The 21,303-nt window shown below is 35.2% G+C and overlaps 2 protein-coding genes across 4 annotated transcripts in view; one reads left to right on the forward strand and one right to left on the reverse strand.

Annotated features, from left to right (window-relative positions):
* Positions 1-1,310: 1,310 nt before the first annotated feature.
* On the reverse strand, positions 1,311-3,536 carry LOC132124751 (serine/threonine-protein kinase pim-1-like). The gene is made up of 7 exons (XM_059535908.1): positions 3,116-3,536; positions 2,663-2,757; positions 2,533-2,583; positions 2,042-2,420; positions 1,772-1,948; positions 1,544-1,632; positions 1,311-1,445 (listed from the first exon to the last, which is right to left on the reverse strand). The coding sequence occupies exons 1-7, from the start codon at positions 3,534-3,536 to the stop codon at positions 1,434-1,436; spliced, it is 1,224 nt and encodes a 407-aa protein (XP_059391891.1). The 3' UTR covers positions 1,311-1,433.
* Positions 3,537-7,206: 3,670 nt separating this feature from the next.
* Positions 7,207-21,303, forward strand: part of eps8l2 (EPS8 like 2) — a 43,376-nt gene continuing 29,279 nt past the window's right edge. Inside the window, exons 1-3 of one of the 3 annotated variants that reach the window (XM_059536433.1) lie at positions 7,207-7,469; positions 19,209-19,259; positions 20,469-20,515. In XM_059536433.1, coding sequence (XP_059392416.1) covers positions 19,225-19,259; positions 20,469-20,515 — 82 coding nt within the window. In that variant the 5' untranslated portion in view covers positions 7,207-7,469; positions 19,209-19,224. Of the gene's footprint in view, positions 7,470-19,049; positions 19,069-19,208; positions 19,260-20,341; positions 20,516-21,303 lie in introns of those variants that run through there. The other 2 variants (XM_059536434.1, XM_059536432.1) reach the window with 2 other exon arrangements.

A 21,303-nucleotide genomic window follows, 5' to 3' on the forward strand; every position in this document is an offset into this window, starting at 1 on the left:
AACAATATGAAGAAATATATATATATATATATATATATATATATATATATATATATATATTTTTTTTTGCATGTATCAAGCAATGCAAATCTGCAAATTAATTTATATATATATATATATATATATATATATATATATATATATATATATATATATATATATATATATATATATTTTTTTTTTTTTTTTTAAATTGAGAATTAAAACCTATTCACAGGATCATGTGTACTGATTAACCTTTTAAATTAATAGTAAAAATTTCAAAGTTTTTGTCATGGACATATTTACAGACATATTTAAAGTCTGTCTTTAAATATACACACAAGACGCCAAAGTGTGTACGCAAAAGTCAATCTTTTTTTTTTTTTTACTTATTTTAAGAGAAACATCTCAGACACCGTTGGTACTGAAGTGAAACATAACTATTAAGTCTTAAGCCTGGTTTCTCATGAGATGTATGCACACTATTAAGTTTGTGTTACACTAAGTGTTGATTAACTTTTTTTCTTCCTAGTGCTTATTCCTGACCCATCACATATCTGTGGCTACTGCTGACAGACTGTTGCAGATTTTTATTGCTACTACGGTATATATATGTTTTTTTATTATTATTATTTTTGTTTTGTTTTTGAAGTAGACACTTCGAAGTGCACTTTTGATGTTTCTTTAATAAAAAATATATATATTTTATTAACTGAACATTCTGAAATTAATTTTTTATATTTTGTTGAAAGACAGGGAGCTCTGGGACGGAGCTAACATTGAAAGGAGCTTGGAGACCATGGCGCCTAAAACAGGACCATCTTTGCCAGCTGTAACAGGAGTAACTGGATCAAGAAGCAATGACAGATGAAGGGAGCTTGTAGACCGGAGTGGCTGGGCTGTGAGCACTTGAACTGAGATGCTTTGATTTCTGGCTGTGGAAGAAGTAACCTCTGAAAGACACCTCTGGGCCTGTATAGGGATGACTGGGAGACTGGAGCCCAGGGTGGGTGTGGACTGAGACTGCCTTTGGGGCTGTCTTTGGCTTGGGCCTTTTCAGGAACTTCTAAGGAGGCAATGACACTACTGGGGTGCCTATGACAGGTGTGGATCAGCCATAGCGGGAACCTCTTTGGTATCTTTGGCTTGCTGGAGGGCAGAGAACAGGAGAGACAGCAGAGACTCTTGCATTTGGACAGCGGAGGCAGGAAGCTCAGGAATGGAGTGGTCATGATGGGAAAAACAAAAAGGTGCAACTAAAAGAAGTATGTACATATCCCTCCTGAAGCAGTACCGCCAGACGCAAATACTGCTTCCTCAAGCCAAGGTGCAAGACGCTACACAAGGCTTTCTCGCCCCGCAAGACGCAAAGGCGAGAGGAGGGATGGAAGCATCTACTGCTGCAGCCCGCAAGACGCAAAGCTGCACAAGAGACGCCAGCTGGAGTGGTCTTATGAGATGACCTGAAACAAAACAGAAAAAAAATAATGTTTGATGTTTTGGTTCTTTCTAATGACTCATGAGGATATTAATTCTTTAGAGCTGATCCTAGATTCACTACCTTAAACCAGTTGTGGGACATGATTCGCCCCAGACCTAGTCTCCGGCTTGGCTTCTCATGCAGGAGAGCCCTGAGGAGGTCACAACATTCTGTGCAAGAAGACATGAAGGACATTTGATAACATTAAACTTTACACCTTAAATTAATTTAAATTTGCTCTGTTTGATCATGTTATTCATTCTAAGCTGTAAGATGTTAATTATTAATTTTTTGTGATGAAGATCTCACCTTTTGACAGGCCGGGTTTGGACCAGTGCTTGCACTGCAGGAGGAACAGGTCATAGTCATTAGGGAAGCGTCCACACAACATTGTGAACATCACAATCCCTAGTGACCAGACCGTCGCCGGCCCGCCGTAGTACTTCCCCCTGCTGTGGTACTCTGGAGGGGAGTACATTGCTGTGCCTGGAGGAGAGAGGAGATTGTATGTGTAAGTTTGCTTTAATGCAGCAATATTGTTCTGTATCTATTAGGAGAAATGAACTATATCATACATACCAGAATATGACCTGTACGGTGTCCTCCTCAAAATGTCCCCGCATCCGAAGTCAATCAGCTTGACTACGGATGTCTCCCTGTTTATCAAAAGGTTGTCAAGTTTGACGTCACGGTGGAGCACTCCACGGAGGTGGCACATGTTTGCTGCGTGAGCCGTCTGCCACATGATCTGCCGTGTTGTTTCTTCGTTTAGTCTTCCACCGTGACGCCTGATGAACTTCACGAGATTCTCACAGGGAGAGGGACATTCGAGGACCATGACGAAGTGGTCAGGGTGGTCCGTCCAGTCCAGCAGCCTGATTATTTCTGGCACGCTGGGACCTTTGTTCGCCAGGATGGTGAGGGCGATCTCTTTCGGAAGAGGTTTCGGATGATCAGGCTAAAAGACAGACAGTTCTTAGGATGGTTAGATGGAGGTGGTTTCCCAAATAGGGATTTGTGTTAATGTTAATATGAGACATTTTATATTGTTTATAATGCAATGTACTTACAATGAATATACATTCAGTGTGCTGGGTCTTCATGACATATTTCAAAGCCACCTGATGAACAAAAAATAACTTTTAAGAGTAAAGAACAAACACTTTCTAGCTTGATAATGTGTCATTTATATCAGCTTACTTTAAGATCATCATTCAAACGTCTGCCTTCGTACACCACACCACAACCACCTTTCCCCAGCCGATCACCAATGGTGTAGCGACTGAAGATGTAGTCTGTTAAAAGATAAAACAACCCGAACTTTCAAACATTGAGAGAAGTGTCTGGTGATGTGTCAAGCTGTATTAAATCCACTGATCTATAGCAGTGATTCAATCTAAAACCTATTCAAATACATTTATGCAATAATTTATTTAATGACTGAATAATAATATTTAGACTTTTAACACACATTAGTACATTAAAACATATAACAGTAATGTTTTAACATGTCATGGAATAAAGATCTAATCATGGCCTTAAAGTTGATTTTGTTATAGTGCTGATGTGTATTTTTGATACTGTGTTTGGTTATTTCATGTGATCAAAGTAAAGCTGTATTAAATGTTTTCATAAGATGGCTGTGTAAAGTACCATCACTACTTCTTCCTGCCCATGCCACCTTCCTCTTCTGTCCCTGATCCTGCTGCTTCTCCTGCTCTCTCTGACCTGAGCTGCTCTCTGGGGGTTTTTTGCCAGCTCTGAAGAAAGAGCGCAGCCTCCGCCACCACTTCTTTCTCTTTCTTTTCTCCTTCACTCTCTCTCCTCCTCCTTCCTCCCCTCGTTCCTCTCCTGCTCCTCCTCCTACCCCTTCCTCTCCTCCTCCTCCCTCTCCTCCTTGTTCCTCTCCTCCTTCCTCTCCTCCTCCTCCTCCTCCACCACCAACAGGGCTCTCATCGCGGGGATGAGGATGTTGAAGCTCCGTGTTGGTGCTGGGTTTTGGGGGTGTACTAGGATGTTGATCGTACACCTCGCCAACCGTAATCGGACTCACTTTTGTCACTCGCTGTCCCATCGCTGCAAACTCACTTACCACTACAACAAACCCACAAAAAATGTAAGAATGTCTCGCGCTTTATATACTCCGCGAGTTCTATTCGAACGCGCTCTGTGACGTCATAAGGCTTTGAGCGCCTCAGAACTTTCTTAACGATTCCCGTTCATTTTATATATAAAACATGATAAAAAATAAAATGAAACCTAACAAGGTCAAAACCTTAGAAACTGTTAACTGTTAGAATAACGCATATGTATAATAAATTAACTAAAATGATCTAAAATGTTTTAAGATTTTTTTCACAGATCTACAACAATATGTAAAAACTAGCCTATTTTATAATAAATTATTTTAAGCAAAAACATTAAATATATATTTTTGTTGTATGTATGATCTTTATTATTAATATGAGTTGCTGTTACATATATATATATATATATATTTTTTTTTTTTTTGTGTAAAATTGTGTATAGGCTATAATAGATATATAACTATATGACTTTTTGTAGCACGTTGTTAGTTTCTCCAGTGGAGGGCGTCTATTTAACATGTAATATAATCTGATTTGATTTAGCCTAACCGTGTGCAGTCTGTGCGAGGTTTATTGGTGTGTATCTTCTCTAGAATATGAAATGATGTTTTTCACTGTGCGGAATCTCCGCTGTGCCCAACAATCAACTCTGTTTGGAAACTGTACATTCAAATCCACATGCAAATTGCTCTTTGTTCTCCTTATTTCAAGTTTCACCAAACCTCAGTCATTTGCCTCTGAATTTATAACCAAGTCATTCTTTTGTGCAGTTTTATGAATAATGTTTAACAGAACTGCTTCTTTCAGCGGTCAATGTAATCCTGAGAAAGTGAGCTTTTCATGTGCCATAGTGCTGTCCTCTGATGTTAATTATAAACCAAACACTCAAGGTTCCCAAAGTCAGACACTCCACTTGTCTGTGTGCATGCACTGCAGTTCACCAACCTGTCTGCATACCAGTGGACTTAAACTTTATAGTGTTCTTATAGGAACAGGTCAACCAAAAGGAGAACTATTCTTATGAAGGTTTTTCCGTGCAGAACTAAAAGGAGTTTGCAGAAGGTCTAAACAGTGACCGCAGCTGTCAAGTATAGGCAAGATTTAATAACAATGTTGGGCTGTTTCTAAGCTTAGATGATTTGGAACATAGACCAGGACTATATTCATGACTCTTTTATAGTGCTATTTGTTGTCGTTTTTGGCGCTTGATAGTCCCTGGTCCCCATCCACTTTTATTCCACAAAATAAAGAACGTTATAAGAGTTTGGAATGATATGAGGTTGAGTAAATGGTTACCTTTGTATTCTTAAATAATAATAATAATAATAATAATAAAAACATTTATCCTGATTTAAGACTGATTTAAATAAAAGTGTGTTTGCAGGCCTGAGTTGTTACATATCCAGTGACATCCAAACCCCTGTGCAATGTTCCAACGTGTTGCTCTTCTTTCACTCCGTTCTTTGATGATGCCTCTCCTTGATCATACAGGGTTACAGAACTGGACCAGGAACAGGAATTTGCTTACATTTCTAAACAAACATCACAACATGGCATATCTAATATAAATGAGGTTATATATATTAAGGGATGTACTTTTTGAACCAATTTTCTGCTTTGCCAGTACATGGTGCATAAAGGATGACAATAAAATGGTTGATAATGAAAGGATGAGTTTCAATAAAACAATAAAGCAAGTAACAGCGTACTGTACATTTATGCATAAGGGGACTATAAATAGCTTATAAAATCTGAAGACGCAATTTGGCTTAGTTAAGGACGATTTTTACAGATTCCTACAGGTCCGGCATTATATTGACCAAATGCAGAAGAGGTGTACAGTGGGCTGGGATAACATTTTGTTAAAAGTGTTTATAGAGGCGTATCTTGCTGGCTCTAACCGGAAGCTCATCGCAAGAATATACAAGGGGCTACAACAAACAAAAGGTAGTTCACTGTATGTCTTCTTCTACTCTACTTCTCTAAAGGAAGAAGATTGGGAGAACTTATGTGAGATACAGTGGAAAACTACCAGTTCATCTTTATGGCGAGAGTTTAGCTGGAAAAACCTTATAAGGTTTTTCATTACTCCAGCCCAGAAGAAGCACTACACCAATTCTTCGGCATGCTGGCGACAATGTGGGTGCCTCGAAGCAAATCATTTTCACATTTTCTGGTCCTGTACATTATTGATTCCATTTTGGCGGGAGGTTTATAAAATTTTGCAAAGCATTTTTCAGATGGATATTCAATTTAAATTTGAATCTTTATATTTAGGTGCCTTAACAACAGAAAATGTTTCTTCTCATGCCAAATACTTATTTCAGATTCTAAGTGCTGCTAGTAGAAAAGCTATTACTAGAAGGTGGTTAAAACCAGGAAAACCTACCGTGGAAGAATGGTTTTACATTATCTATGATATTTTCAAGATGGAGAGGATTACTTTTGCTTTGAGATTGCAGCAGGGGACTTTTTTGAAAAGATGGGAAAGATGGATAACGTATATCACTCCATTACGACCATCTTTTGTTTAAAATGGATTTCGGTGTTTTTTCTCTTTTCCTTTATTCCCCCTCGGAAGAGGGCTTTGTGAGTCATAGAGGTTTATCCCATGTTTGTTTTAGTTCTCGTTTTGATTTTACTATGTCTAAAAATGATTATGCATATGTAATGTAGAAGGAAGGCCTACTGGGTCCTTGCTTACTTTAGTACTACTTACCGAGCCTGTGATGCTTTTTTTTTTTTTTTTTATTTATTTATTTTTTTATGGGTTATTAGTGCTCATTTGCTGATGGCTTAATAAGAAGTATGACAGGTATTAACATTGATTGTAATGTATGGACCTGTAAAATCAAAATAAAAAAACAATAAAGCAAACCTTTCTTTTTTTCCTTTTTTTTAATGTAGTCATCGTTAAATCTGACATAGTGATATACTGGTATATATATATTTTTCTGTATAGTGCACAAGTTGGAGGATACAATTTTTAGCTCTGGAGAAAAGAAAAAATATTTTATGATTTGTATTTGTCAGTGAATCTTAAATTTAAATGATTTGCAGTCACATATACATGTATGTTGAGGAAATTCATAAATGCATTGTGTGACAGTGAAATTAGTGTATACAGTACAGAACCTTTAGGAAATTGTTAATTCAATATTAAATATTATTTGCATGTTAACAAAGTTACATTGGTTTTTGCAGTTTTATTTATTTAATGTTAGGCTACAATATTAGTAAATAATGGATAGAGATTCAGTTTCAGTGCAAAAATTAAATAAGCATATGAGGGATTGCTTAAATGCATTGTGCGACAGAGGATGCATATTCAGCACCATTAGAAATATTGCAGTTATTCAGTGATATTTTAAAATAAGTTTAAAATATGATCAATATTATTTAAATATTAATCTTAGTTTAGTAGCCTATCTTTGCCGTTTTATGTAAAAAAAAGTGTATTCTGATTTCAGTAAATAATGGATAGTCAAGTTATTCATGTCCTTTTCGTAAAGTTACAGGGCGAAGCTTTTTAAATATTCCATGACTAAAATGATTTGTGTACTGTATGTTCCAGGAAGACTGCATTAAAAGTGCATGCGTTCATATGCAGGCTCCGCCCCCTTTCGCGCGACAGGTAGAGTTACGAGCGCGAATCACCTGTCACTCTTGCTCGAGCGCACCTGTTGCATCGTTCTAGACTTTTGTCTTCACCGTTGTTTTTTGTTTTGCTTTTACATTTTTGTCTGCATCAGCAAGGTCGCTTGGCAACCAAAACCTCGCCGTGTTTGGAGCAAAGTTCACCTCTGAGAGAAACAGATTGAGATGGAGCCTTGAAGAAGCGTTTTCCTCTGGAGTTTCTGGAAACGGGAGGAATTATCTGCGAAGTGAAGAACGGGACCGTAGATCGTCTCTGCTGAGGGGTAAGAGCTCGTTTCTATAGTGTAGATATGCCATCAACCCAAGGTCACGAGACGCGTCAAAACCAGAACGCGTCCGTTATAAGGAGCGCACGCTTGCGATGTTTTACTTCTGAAGCGTCATGTCCACTCTTATGTGCGTTTCTGTGCAAATATGAACGGAACGCAAATACGTGAAATTTTGCAGCGGTCGTCGTGCGATTAAACGACTAAAACCATCTATGAGACTCACTCATGTTCGCCAACGAGTATCTAGCTTATTAATAGAGGATGTTTACTTTAAATGTATTTTTCGAACAAACATTATTGGAGTTGCCTATGTTTTACGAGACAATAGCATTTCAAAATGTCATGTTTAATTAAATGTTGCTTGCTTTCTTTAGCAATAAAGAAGTATAACAATTTCTGAGTTAAAATTGTTACTATGCATGCTTTTTTTCCGTGTAGTACTGAATGGCATTAAATAACTAATGTTTTTTCATTATTATTTATATGTCTATGTGTGGTAGCCTATATTAAACAATCCTATGATATAAAAACAGAAGAAATAACTTTACAAGCAATGGGTTTGTTTGATTATTACAGTTTAAATAACTTTAAGTATTAATTCATTAGCAAACATGATATTAGTGATACTTGATAAAAAATGTCTCAGTTTAACCTGCCAAAATATAATAAAACAAGATTTCTTTTTAGTCTGTGGTAACAATTCAATAGATGGAGCTAAAAATCAGTCTGAAATCATTCTGTGGTCTAAATGTTTTTAATTAATTGAAAAAGTATATACAAGAAAACATAAGTGAATACCTCTGAACAACTTGGACAGATAACAAAATGCTAAAAAAAAAAATAAATATTTGAGAGCTTAAGTCTGGGTAGTCTACTCAAAAATCAATGATGTAATGCTTAACAGATCTGGTTTGGCAACTTATGTTTGACTGCAGTTGAATGGCAATATTTGATATGATAATCAGTTATATGTGTGCCATTTAAATTCCCAATAGCTGTTATCTTTTGTAAAGTAACATTTGCAAAACATTTGACATTTAGGATCCATTCCAGGCAGACGTGACCACAAACAGCAATGACGGCTTGACCCGAGTGCTTGATCAATCCCAAATCCCAAATCTAAGCGTTCTCCTGACATCAGACTGGCAAACAAGCCACACAAATGTCCCTCTTGATCACAATACGAAACAAGCACACTTATCGTCGACAGAAAACCATCTTCATAATGACGAATGGGGAATAAAATCCTTAAGCTTACATTTAGGCTTTTTGCTCGTGTTTATGTTTGATTCGCATTATAAAGCCAATTCACCCGCAGACTTTTACTTCCTTTTGCACATCTGTTTGAGGAGGCATTACTTCATTTACTGAAGTCAATAAAGGTGAGCTTCATGGGGGCTTTACGGTTTTGTTTATAGCTTTTAAAGCTTGCACAGTTCAGAGGGGGATTCAATCTAGGTTTTGCAGTTTTATTCATGCCTGTGATCTGATTGGCTAAGGTGAACTGGAATATGTAATTGATTGGTCACTGTAGTTCCTCCCACCTCATTGACAGTCTACTGATCCAGTAAAGCCTAGAAATGAGCACAGTGCACACAATAGAGCAGGCGAAGCGAAGACGGTCCCATCAGAGGCTGATTGTTTTTGCTCGGTCACCTAAGTGAAAGCAAATTCAATTACATATCATGTTCCTCGGCAAAAGACGGCGGTGGCTCTTTCTGTGGCTTTTTGTTGCACGTTTGCTTGGAAACCAAGTTGGTCATTACCATAGATGATTTCTAAGTGTTAGATCTGACAGATATGTGTTTTGTGCATGTCTTGATCGGACACTTCATGTATGATTTGGTAACTGTCAGTTGAACTGATTTGCTTTGAATTTTTATACAGTAATTGCTATACAGGTTGTTACAGGAATTTTCTTAGTCCAAAAACAAAAAACATAATTGCATCATTAATTGTGCTAATGTATTTTCTTATATGCACTTAGTAAATGCTGAAAAAGAATTAAGGCATTTTAATTTGAGAACTACATTGTTTTCTAATAACCGATTCACATCATATTTTTAGTGCACTGATTATATGCCGATTTTTGAGGTAAATTAAATCATTCTCTTCTCAAATTTTGTTCCATAAAATCTATAAAAAATTATTAAAATCTATAGATCCTTGCATTCACATTTGAATTGTAGTTCTTAATGTCTATCTGCTACCTCAATTTAAATTAAGTTCAAATTCAGGAATTAAAGATGCATTCTCAAATCATTTCTGACCGGTGTATAATGCTGATGTCGAATCTAATGCATTTGCTCACGTTTCCAAATCCTCAGAGATTCATTTGGGCTATAAATGCTGACGTTTGTTTATCATGCATTTAAACGTAATTAGGGATGGGATGGTATGAAAATTTAATATCACGATTATAGTGACTAAAATTATCACGATTATCAATATTATCACGGTTTTGTTGAAACGAGATGAAAGTGTTCAAAAATAGTTGATGCTCACACTGAAAACATTTCAGCAAGTTTTATATTTAATAATCAACAAACAACTAATAAAACAAGCAACTCTATGCACTTAATTTAAAGAAAGATTAAATTCTGTGGCATTTCCTTCCTTACAATGAAAAGTGTAGAAGCATAGAAAAGCATAGAAAAGTCACTGACTTTCGCCATTCCTTCTCGAAAAAAAACAAAAAAAACATTGTGCGCTGCGCTTGCGTCAGACTGTTGCTGGCTGGACATGATTTAATAGCGAGTTATTAAAACCGCGATAATCAAACACGGTTTAAATGATAATTAATTTTTAAACGATATTACTAACCTTCAGCACATTTTATCATGGTTATCGATAAAACCGGTTATCGTCCCATCCCTAAACGTAATCATGGTAGACAGGTCAGAAACCTGATGACTTTACTCCTTTGTGTACTCACTGCTGTCAAATGACACATTTTGTCTTTAGTAATAAAATATGATCAGTGTCAATTTAAGAATAATTGATGGTATCCTCTATTATTGCAATGCACTTTTCAAGGATGAATTAAGATTAGTCTCATTTGCTCTTTAAGAGAGAGAGAATTGTTTAATCTAAGCGTAAGAGTCTCCAATTATGGGTCTGCTCAAGAATTTCAGTAGAATTATTAACTTTTACTCAGCTTTGTCTACAATCTTAATATGATCTTAATAAGAATTCTTCCAAGATCACATGATCTGCTATCTACATTAAGTCTCCCAGTTAACGCAGATAAGAATGTTTCTAAGAAAGTGTTATTTCTGAATGTTTTTAGAATGTTTTAAAAACCTTTTTTTCTTGGTTATGCGAATATGTAGGGAACATTCCATTTGATCATTTTCCAAATATTAAAGTTTCATACAGATTCAGATTTATTTCAGATAACATTTACTTAAGACCCAATAACTTTGACTGAACCTTATGTCTTTTCTGTTCTAAGAATGTTTTGCTAATGTTTCCATTAAGTTACTTCTGTCCTCTGAACATTCAAAAAATCTTTTATTTTTATTTTTATTTTTTTTGGTTATAGTATGTGAACACTCATTCCATTTTATAGATTTACAAACATTATGGGAGTGGTGCATTTGAAGGTTGTCTTAACAGTAGTAACATTTAACAAACATTATAAAAACATGCAACTAAACCGTTTCAGAATAAAAGTTCCATGAACAGTGTATTTTGTGCTAACATTTTAGCAACAATATTAAAGACCAAATAACTCTTGCAGACAACAAAAATATGTTCTAAGAATGTTTTGCTAAAGTTATTAAAACATTATTTTTTGAATGTTCTCAGAAAAGTCCCTTTTTTATTTATTATATTTGTTAACATTTAAAAACTGGAAGAATGTTTGTTCTTAACTTTGAGAGAAGATTGCCAGAACATTAGCCAAAGTTCTGAGAATGTTCCTTGTTAGTTGGGTTGCTCTAAATGACAACTCTTAACTCATTTGTGTCTGCTGTTATCTCTCCTCAAACATTTTATCTGACAGAAAAACTTATGATTCTGGATAAATTTGGTTGAATGAAGTTTTTTTTCTGGCGGGTTTTGTGGTGTGTAGTGGACATGGGGAACTGGACTCTGATGCAGTGATAGATTAGCATTAGCTCAGGTTGCTGGATGGATGCTGTTTAGATGCTTGTTTTGGCTAAAAACTTCATGAGATGTTATAATATGATGCTGAAATCATGTTTGAGCTGGCATGAAACCTGTTTGCAACACTACTTCACATCTATGCTTTTTAAAGTTAAACCAATACGTTTCTGAACACAGAGCAGTGCATCTGGAGAAATTCAGATCAAAAAATGCAAACTGGCCATTAAACAAAATATCCTGGACAAACAAAGCTAAAACCCTAATAAAAGGTGGAGTGGGTGCAACCAACAATGAGAGCTTAAGGTTAAAAACAAGTCCAGGAGTGGAAATTAAATAGACGGCCTTAAATAGACACGTTGAGAGAGGAAATTTTGGACCGGCCTTAAAATGCCAGTCCATTGATCCGCTCAGGTGTGTCAAATACCACAGGACAATGAGCCTGCAGTCTGTGTAAACCTGGTTTAAAGAGAGCAGCCATTTCAATTCACCTTGAGAAAACATGAGCTGTGGGAAATGCCTTTCAACAGATGACGCAATATTCCACCAGTGCAGTTTATTGTTGCACTACTCCTAATAAAATAAACAATAGCAATACATCAATCATTTTTATGTAATGTAATGCTAACCCAGACAAGATTGATGTATAATGCTATAATTCATGTATATTTCAATTTCAAAAAAGAGGCAGAACTGTTTTCAGCATTAATAATAATCAGAAATGTTTCTTGAGCAGCAAAGCAGTATATAAGAATGATTTGTGAATGATCATGTGACACTGAAGACTGGAGCAATGATGCTAAAAAATACAGCTTTACAGCACAAGAATAAATAATTTTACTATATATTTTACAATATATTCACATAGAAAACTGAATTTAATATTTTACGACATTATTGTTTTTACTGTATTTTTGAGCAAATTAATGCAGCCTTGGTGAGTATTAAAAAATTCTTACTGACTGGACTTTTTTTGAATGTTAGTGTACATTATGTACCTCAATGACAGTATTTTCTCTATTTTTTAGATCATGTCTGTAAAATTCTGTTTCAAAACACCCAAACACACAAAATGACAACAGATCTGCATAATAAAAGAGCAAAAGGTGATGTTTTTAGCGTTGGGTCAATGTCTGCTGTTTTCCCTTACCGAGAGAAACCCAGGGGACTAGCAGGTGTTTTTTTTATTCAAAGTAGTATTGTCTTTTGATCTGAATAAGTGTTGTAGTTTGCCTGCGGTGACTAGTCACACTGCATGCAGAGTAGACAGTTTTGTTCTTCATATAACGGCAATTATTTAGATTTAGTATTTTTAATGACAGTGGTTTAATGGATGAATGAATGTGAAAATCAACTTCTTGTAGAAACAATTTTCAGTCAGAAATTGCTAGTAAATTTCACAAATAATTACAAACAGCAAGTTGCATTGAATTTAACAACAACCTTAAACTTTGAAGTAGACTGAGATTATTAAACATACTCCATTAAACATTTTTTTTTTAAAATAAACATCAAAAACTATTTTTTTTTTACAGTGTTCATGTAAAATCCAGTTTCTTAACAGAATCTTACCAGCAAATACTTAATTTCCTGATTTCTGCACTTGAAGGTTTCGCTTAACAGGGAACATTCTAATAACTTTGATGTTTTTTAAATGTTATGTAAGTGTTATGACAAAACATTTTTTAATTTATGGAATGTTCTTATGATATTTAATATATGTTCTCTTAATGTGTAGATGAAACATTTTTAAAATATACAAAAATGGGTATTTTAAACATTTATAGAACATTTAAATGTAAAATTCTCATAACCTTTTCAAAATGATGGAATGGAATGTTCCTCTAATGTTCACATAACTAAGAAGAGATAACATTTAAATGTAATGTTTTCAAATTATTCCAATGTTCACAAAACTTTCCAATGTTCCGATAAAGTTCACAAAACCAAGAAGAAACGTTCTTAACTGTTTCAAGTTTTGTAACTGTTTCAACTTTATAAAATAGTATGTTCTTTAAACATTCGCAAAACCAAGAAAAAAAAGTTTGTTAAATAATAATGATAATAATAATAATAAAAAAGTGTGTCTTAAATTTTGAGAGAGGATTCAAATGTAATATAACCATAACATTTTCAAAATGATAGACTGGAATGTTCCTCTAACATTCTTAATACAAAACAAAGAATTAGGACGTTTTCAACTTTGAAATGTTTAATGGGAAAGTTAGCAAAACATTCACAGAACATAAATTTGTTAGCTTGGTTCATACAGATGACATTGAATAACAAACTATTCAGGTTGACAGACGTAGGTGTGGTATCGGCGCTATGATACTGATAAAACTTTACATAGTCAAATGCTTATGTGCAGAGCTTATGTGTTTTGTTCTGAGAACAGCCTTTGTTTTTCACTTCGCTTAAGCTTCAGGATTTGATGCAACATCTTTCAGATCATTGCAAATTGACTTTGGGGCGGTTTCCTGCACAGGGTTTAAATTAATACAGGAATAGTCTTAATCTAGAGTAGCTAATCTTTGTTTAAAAAATGACTTTCTGAATCACAGATTAAGTACTGATTACTAATTCCTGGACTGTGAAGTCCTGAACTCATAAATTCTTGCAATCAGCTGTTGTTGTCAGTTTTGTAACATTTTGTAATGTATTATACATAAAGCAGCCGTGTCTATATTAGCACCCTAAGAAAAAATATCAAAAAAGGTTGTGAAATTACACCTGTATTTTTTTTACCTTTATCACACCAGGGTGACTAGGAACATGAAATTATCCATCTATGAATTCCTGTTTCACAGGAATATAAATATGAGGAACACAAAGGCCAAATTCCCTTTATAGTCCATCACAATGATAAAACAAAAACAAAAATACAGTTCTGATGTGCAGCAACAGATTGTTGAGCTTCACAAAATATGATGTCAAGAAAATAGCACAAAAATAGAAAGTCAAAAATAAACTTTTTTTTTTTAAAGAAAAGAAATAAACATTGACATTTCCACCATTAGGACAAAAATTACAGAGCTTCAGTCAATAGGAAATGTTACAAATTTGCCTATTGTCCGTATCTATGTTGTCCTAATGAAATGTGAGGAAGATCGTTTGATGAGTGGCCAAAGACTCCAAGGAGCACAGCTGGATAATTACAGAAAATGTTTGAGTCTTTGGGTCAGAAAGCCATGGGCCGTGGCTTGATTTTCCAACAGAACAATGATCCCAAAGGACCATTAAAATCAACACAAAACTGAGTCACTGAGAACAAAATGAAGGTCCTGCCTTGGCCAATCAAAATTTCCTGACCTGAACCCTATAGAAAACTGAAGAGGAAAGAGTATCACCATGGAGCTGGGAGTCTGAAGGGTCTGGAAAGATCCTGTATGAAGGAATGGTCTCTGATCTCGTCAGATGTACTCCAAACTCATCAGGCATTACAGAGATGTATTTTTACAGGCTTTTTTGTTCATATCGACCAAGGCTTTCTATTATTATGATATAAAAAGACTGGAAACACACATTAATCTGAAGTTGAATTTAATCTAAGCATTAATTTAGTCCTGAAGTAGCTCCAGTCTTCCTCCAGGAAACCAGCCTATTAAATTCTGGACTAGACCAAGTTTAAGGCTATTTAAAACCACGACAGAAAAAGCCGATTTCTGTTAATCTGGTTTAAATTACCATTTTAGTTTAGGACTAGGCTTAATCTCTGTCTGGGAAACTGTCCCGCAGTGTCCCATAGTGCTTGTGTGACTCCCAGTGGCCTGTTATATAAACGTAGTTTTCTATACAAGTCTCTGATTGGTCAAATCAGGCGGTTTATTGTCTGGCTTAAGTGGTCTGTTGTAGTGTGTATTTGTCTAGTTCTTTCTCTTGGAGATTAATGGATAGGTAATGGACAGACTGCTTTCTATCGTAAGGCAACAATCAACAGTAGCTGACATTTATTGACACGAGATGATTGAAAAGTAAATTAAAGTTTATATTTGAAGTAAACCATTGTTCATGTTTTTGTGTGTCTTTTGTGTGAATGACAGCGAGAACATTTGATGAGGCTCTTATCTGCTATTTACACACAGACCTCTGAATATCGACCGAATGGCAGTGTTACCATCATTATCACAGAAAGTTTGACATTTCTGAGCAGTTTATCATTTGAAAACAATGGTAATTTGTTTTAATTCGGTTTTGAGCAAGAAGTAAAATTTTGGAAAGTGAAGCTAAAATGTGCTTTACTGAAACACACACTTCTCATTTTATTGCTGTTCAAGTAAATGTTTAATGTGAACATGCAACAGATCTTATGATTTTTTTGAAGGATGGACAGTTTCAAGTTACTTTTTAAGCATTTAGGCTCGTAGTATCAGTTTTGGTTTCTCCAAACAATCCCAGTGACACCGGATCATTCAGATTAAGGCCAATGAATAAAACACTGATAAGAGATACACCACAGATTACAAGCTCTGGATGCACAACTATGTCATTGAAATGCACTGCAATAAAACCACTGCATTGCAATCTGTCTCACACACTCCTTTACACACACTCATTTACCATTTACCATCTATTTTAACTTTTTTAATAAGAAATATTTAATTCAACAAACCAAATAAAAAAGAACACTAATCACCATAATGGTGACTTACTGTAATGGTAATTAAAACTAACACATAATCAAACACACTATAAATAGGTGTTTAATAGATGCTTTAATTTAAACCGACACATCCTTACAATTAAATCCACACATCCTTACAATGTTTTGACCAAACAAGCAAAATAAAATTATTCAAATGCATTAAAGATACAAATACACTTTTTTTTTTAATCAAGAAAGAGGTCTTAATTGGAAATAAATGTGGTGTCACATGACAAAATTTGTCTATATGCAGTGTCCGTATTTTTTGTTTTGCTCCAGTTAAAGTGCTGTTTCTTTGTAATTATAAGCTGCTCATACTAAATTACCTAAAAGATGTTTTTATTCACAATTTTTGTAATCTCAACATTTTCTACATTAGATCAAATTTGAAAATAGAATGTGATTTTTTTACAGCATGCTTAAATTATTTTTTTTAGAGTTTTTAGACATTAATTTTATGAATTGTTTTCCAAAGAACATTCAGAACATTCATTCTGACCAAATATATTTTTTAAGGAGCGCATCACAAACAAGGACTAGACTATGTCTGTGTTCAGAATCTAATATTAGTGTACTTCCTTTCTGTGCATTATATATATCATCTTTTATAAATAGTGTTCAAAACAGTATGTACTGTAGTATATCATAGTAAACATTACAAATAAGCTGTTTGTACTGTTTACTGCATATAAAAAATGCATATGTGAGTGTTATATTTAAACTTTCTGAATTAAACGTAATGGACACGTGACAAAACTAGCATAGGTTTTTTCACGTGTCCATTACATGTTTAAATTAGAACGTTTGAATACAGTATAACACACAAATATGCATATTTCTTTTTGCATTTCTTTTTTGCATTTTTAATCTTAATATCTTTTAAAATAACATATTTTTATCCATTTAATTATAAGAGTCAAGGTTGTTATGTTGCATATGTTGAAAACTGCAGCTGATTTTGCTTTAGGTTTATTCATTGCATTCGAAATGGATCTTAGACGGTGTGCTCTAGATGTATACTGCACATTTTGGCAAATTTAGAAGGTCTTCTAGGTGTCATGTGCAATCAGAGAATTGGCATATTTTACACACCATCCATATTGCGTACTGTAGAAATGGTACGGTAGTATGGTATGACATTCTGAGTGATTGTTGAGTTTCTGAATCCAGTGAATGTGGAGTTGAGCGCAGATCAAATGTCACTGAAATGAGTCATGATCATTAGTGCTAATGGGAAAGATCAGTCAAACTGTCTCCTGTACCTCTGACACACCTTCCTCAAGGATTTTAAAAGCAGGTGGACTCCACAAACTCGTTCAAAGTCCTTCGATGTTGATCCTCATCTCATTCTGGAGTGACTAATATTTTATTGTTATATTACTATGACGGCCATACTATCGACTGAGTGTACACGTTTATTCTATAGTCCACATCCACTCAGCTGATGATGTTCATGTTGTTTATCATTTATTGAGGTCACTGTGTGAATTATACAGTGACCTCTGACCTTTTGTTTAGGGTGTATTAAAGCCTAATTTTGTGTATTTATTTATATCGGCAGCCCTCACATCAGTATTTCATATTATTGAACATCAGCTACAATGCCACTAACATGCAAATAAAGTTCTGCTTGTTTACAAACAATGTTTTTTCTAGGGATTTTACAGGCATATTTTTTTTTTATCAGCGAGTCCAGTTATAAACACACACACACACACACACACACACACACACACACACACACACACACACACACACACACACACACACACACACACACACACGCAGAGGTTCTCCAGCACATGCCCTCTCATCAGTTAAGTTCAGAGCCAGGGAGTTTATTTGTGTTTAAAGCCTCAGAGTGTGTAATTAATTAAGTGTCTGAAAAATGTCCGTGTCCCAAGGAGAGGCAGGTCTTGTTTCAGACTGGGCTGCCAGCCTGCTGTTGTCTGCTCCAGCATCTTTACGGGACAGCGGACAGCTGAGCAGATACAACCAAAACAACACTGCGGTTCATCACACTCCGGTGCCGTGGTAAAACAGGCTTAGTGAGGCATTTGATACACTTCATAAGCTCAGTAAGTGATGAAGACTGTCTGTGTAACAGGAAATGTTACAAAACCTTGTATAGATGTTGCGTATATGCTTCAAAATGTTCTTAAAATGTCAGCGGAACCTCCTATTGATGTTATTAGTATTTAATGCAAGTTCTCACAATGAATATTTAATTCATGTTCTCGCAATAAAATGAGAAGTCATTCTTGATACATTATTTGAATGGTCCAAGATTTTTCGCCCCCCAAAAATGACTATAATAATTACTCAATGTGCTCGTTTTTAGTTTTGAACAAGTCAAGTGAAGTGGATGACATGATGTATTTTAAAACAGCAGTACCAAGTAGTTACTGTAAGTAGTTCCATTTCTAAGTTTGTAGGCTGTTGTAAAATGATGCTAAACGTTATGCTAACATTTAAATAACATTATTCTCAAATTACGAAAAATATAATGCTGCTTCAATCAACAGAGTGATAGATTTGACCTTTGAAAACAAATAATGCATTCATATTGATTATTGAAGAGCTAAGTAAATTGCAGACAGGATGCAGACAGTCAGTTCATGCTCTGTTTGATGCATTTACGGTTCTTCAAAGGAGTCACACAGAGATGAATTATTCACAGCGGCCAGGACAGAGAAATAAAGAAACAATGGAAAGGCCTTTGAAAGAGAGAAGGGTGGAGGCGTGGAAAACAAAAATAGCATGATGATTAGCAAGAGATTAAGACAAAGTAAACTGAAAGAAGCAGAGAACGAGTCATTAGTGCATTACTGCCGAATTCGGGTCAGACACACCCTGTTTAGTGAGATATTACAGTACAAAAATCATGATTGGTTTTACTGTAATTACTGTGCTATGTGTTTCATTTACTGTGGTGGAGTTTGGTGCTAATGATGTATTCTGTCTGTCTTTCTTTGTCGCAGGTGGATGTCGTAGAAGATGAATGCTTTGGGAACCCCAACAAAACCAAGCAAGTAAGTTTAAACTTGATTCAGGAACTCAAATCTCGAGTTGCTTTTAACTATCCTTAAATTATTGGTTTTGATATTTTTATTATATGTGAGAACACAATTCATAACACAACATGAGTACAACATTTTAAAAGATTCTCACTGAGGAAGTTAGTTAGAGGAATAGTTCAATCAGAAATGAAAATGACCTGACATTATACTCACCCTTAAGGCCATTCAAGATGTGGATGAGTTTGTTGATCTGAACAGATTTGAAGAAATGTAGCATTGCATCACTTGCTCACCAATAGATTCTCTGCAGTGAATGGGTGCCTTTCAAAAAGTTTACATGCAAAATCAGTTTGAAGTTAAAACAGCAGAATGATAATTTAGTTTCTTACAAACATGCAACATTTCACTTCACAAGGTGTTAATTGATAGAATGGAGTGATGTGGATTACTTGTGGATTATTGTGATGTTTTTATCAGCTGTTTGGACTCTCATTCTGACGGCACCCATTCACTGCAGAGGATCCATTGGTGAGCAAGTGATGGAATGCTACATTTCTGATTAAAACCCAAAACCATGGATGTTTTGAATGGTCTTAAATTCTGCATTTTCTGCAAATTTTCAATTTTGGAAAGTATTTCAAAATATAATCACCTTCACAGTGAGGAGTGTTACAAAATGCAAAAGGACGGTGCACTTAGCTCAGTGCATCTGTGCACTTTCAATTAGCATGTTTCTGACATCATATGCATGTAAAATGAATGTAGCGTTTACTAATGTTTTTTAAGACCGACACACACCTAACCAAACATCCCCTAGTTAGTGATTTTTTTGTGAGATTGTGAGTGTGTATATTACAGTCTTAGTTAACAGAGCAGCACTGTTTGGGAATGTTTGCCTTTCCTGCCCTGTTGGAAACAACCTGTCTCTGTCTCTGTCTCTCTCTCTCTCTCTCTCTCTCTCTCTCTCTCTCTCTCTCTGTCTCTCTCTCGCTCTCTCTGTCTCTGTCTCTCTCTCTCTCTCTCTCTTTCTCATACCCCCTTCCCTCACTCCCATATGCTCTCAGAACCTCTAGATCTTTCTCAATCTGTGCCAGTGTTCACATTAGACCAGGAGAGTGAGTGTGTGCCGTCTAGAGCATTTAAATCAAAACTAAGCTGTAAAATAATGAAGAGCAGACGTCGTCCTCCACCCTCCTCATCCTCCTCTGCTCTTCTTTGCAGTGGGGTGGCCAGATCGGACAGCAAGATCAGTGCCAAAACCCTCTTTGGTAAGTAAATGTCATATTTATTTGTGAATTAAAGGTACTGTGAGCTATTTCATCCTTTTTGCTTTGTTAATAAAATAAAATAAAATATTTGAAGATAAAATAATTAATTTTATTTAAAATTAATATAGGAATTTTAATTTTAATTCAAAAAAATATTTTTTACTTGACGGAGTAAAATAAAAATGATTTAATTTTGCTTTAAATATATATTTAACTTTAACATGTTAAATATGCTTTAATAAGTCAAATAAAATATTTCACTTTAAAGATATAAAATAAAATAGTTTACAGCACCTATACCATATTTTATACTTTTTATTATATCTTAAAAGAATAGCTACAAATGCTTGTTTTTAAATATAGGTCCCTCAAAGCAACAATTTATTCAAGAAGAATTTTACAAATTCGTTCTGCTTGTGTAAGGCCCAGTGCATCTGTAATGTAGTTGTGTATTGATGTGGTTTATCGTTTCTATGGCTCGTCCCTCCTCTGTGACATCACATCCTGTTTCCTTTGACATGCCAGACAGAGCATCACTGTATGATATGTAAACGCTCTGGTCGTACAGTAGGACATTTGCATGAATATCGCACACACTCTCAGCGCTCACAGGCCTCGCTGTGATTCAGCTAAACCATAACAATCAGACGTTTGCCTATCAAATGAGTGTGCCAGGATATATTTCAGACTGACCTCACACTATTGAGGTCATGAGTGACAGAGAAATCACTTATATTGGGAACCATTTACTTGGTGTATTTTACTTCTGGTAATGTTATTGATATATA

The sequence above is a fragment of the Carassius carassius genome, chromosome 43 (assembly GCF_963082965.1).
Source record: "Carassius carassius chromosome 43, fCarCar2.1, whole genome shotgun sequence".
In the NCBI taxonomy this organism is placed as follows: Eukaryota; Metazoa; Chordata; class Actinopteri; order Cypriniformes; family Cyprinidae; genus Carassius; species Carassius carassius.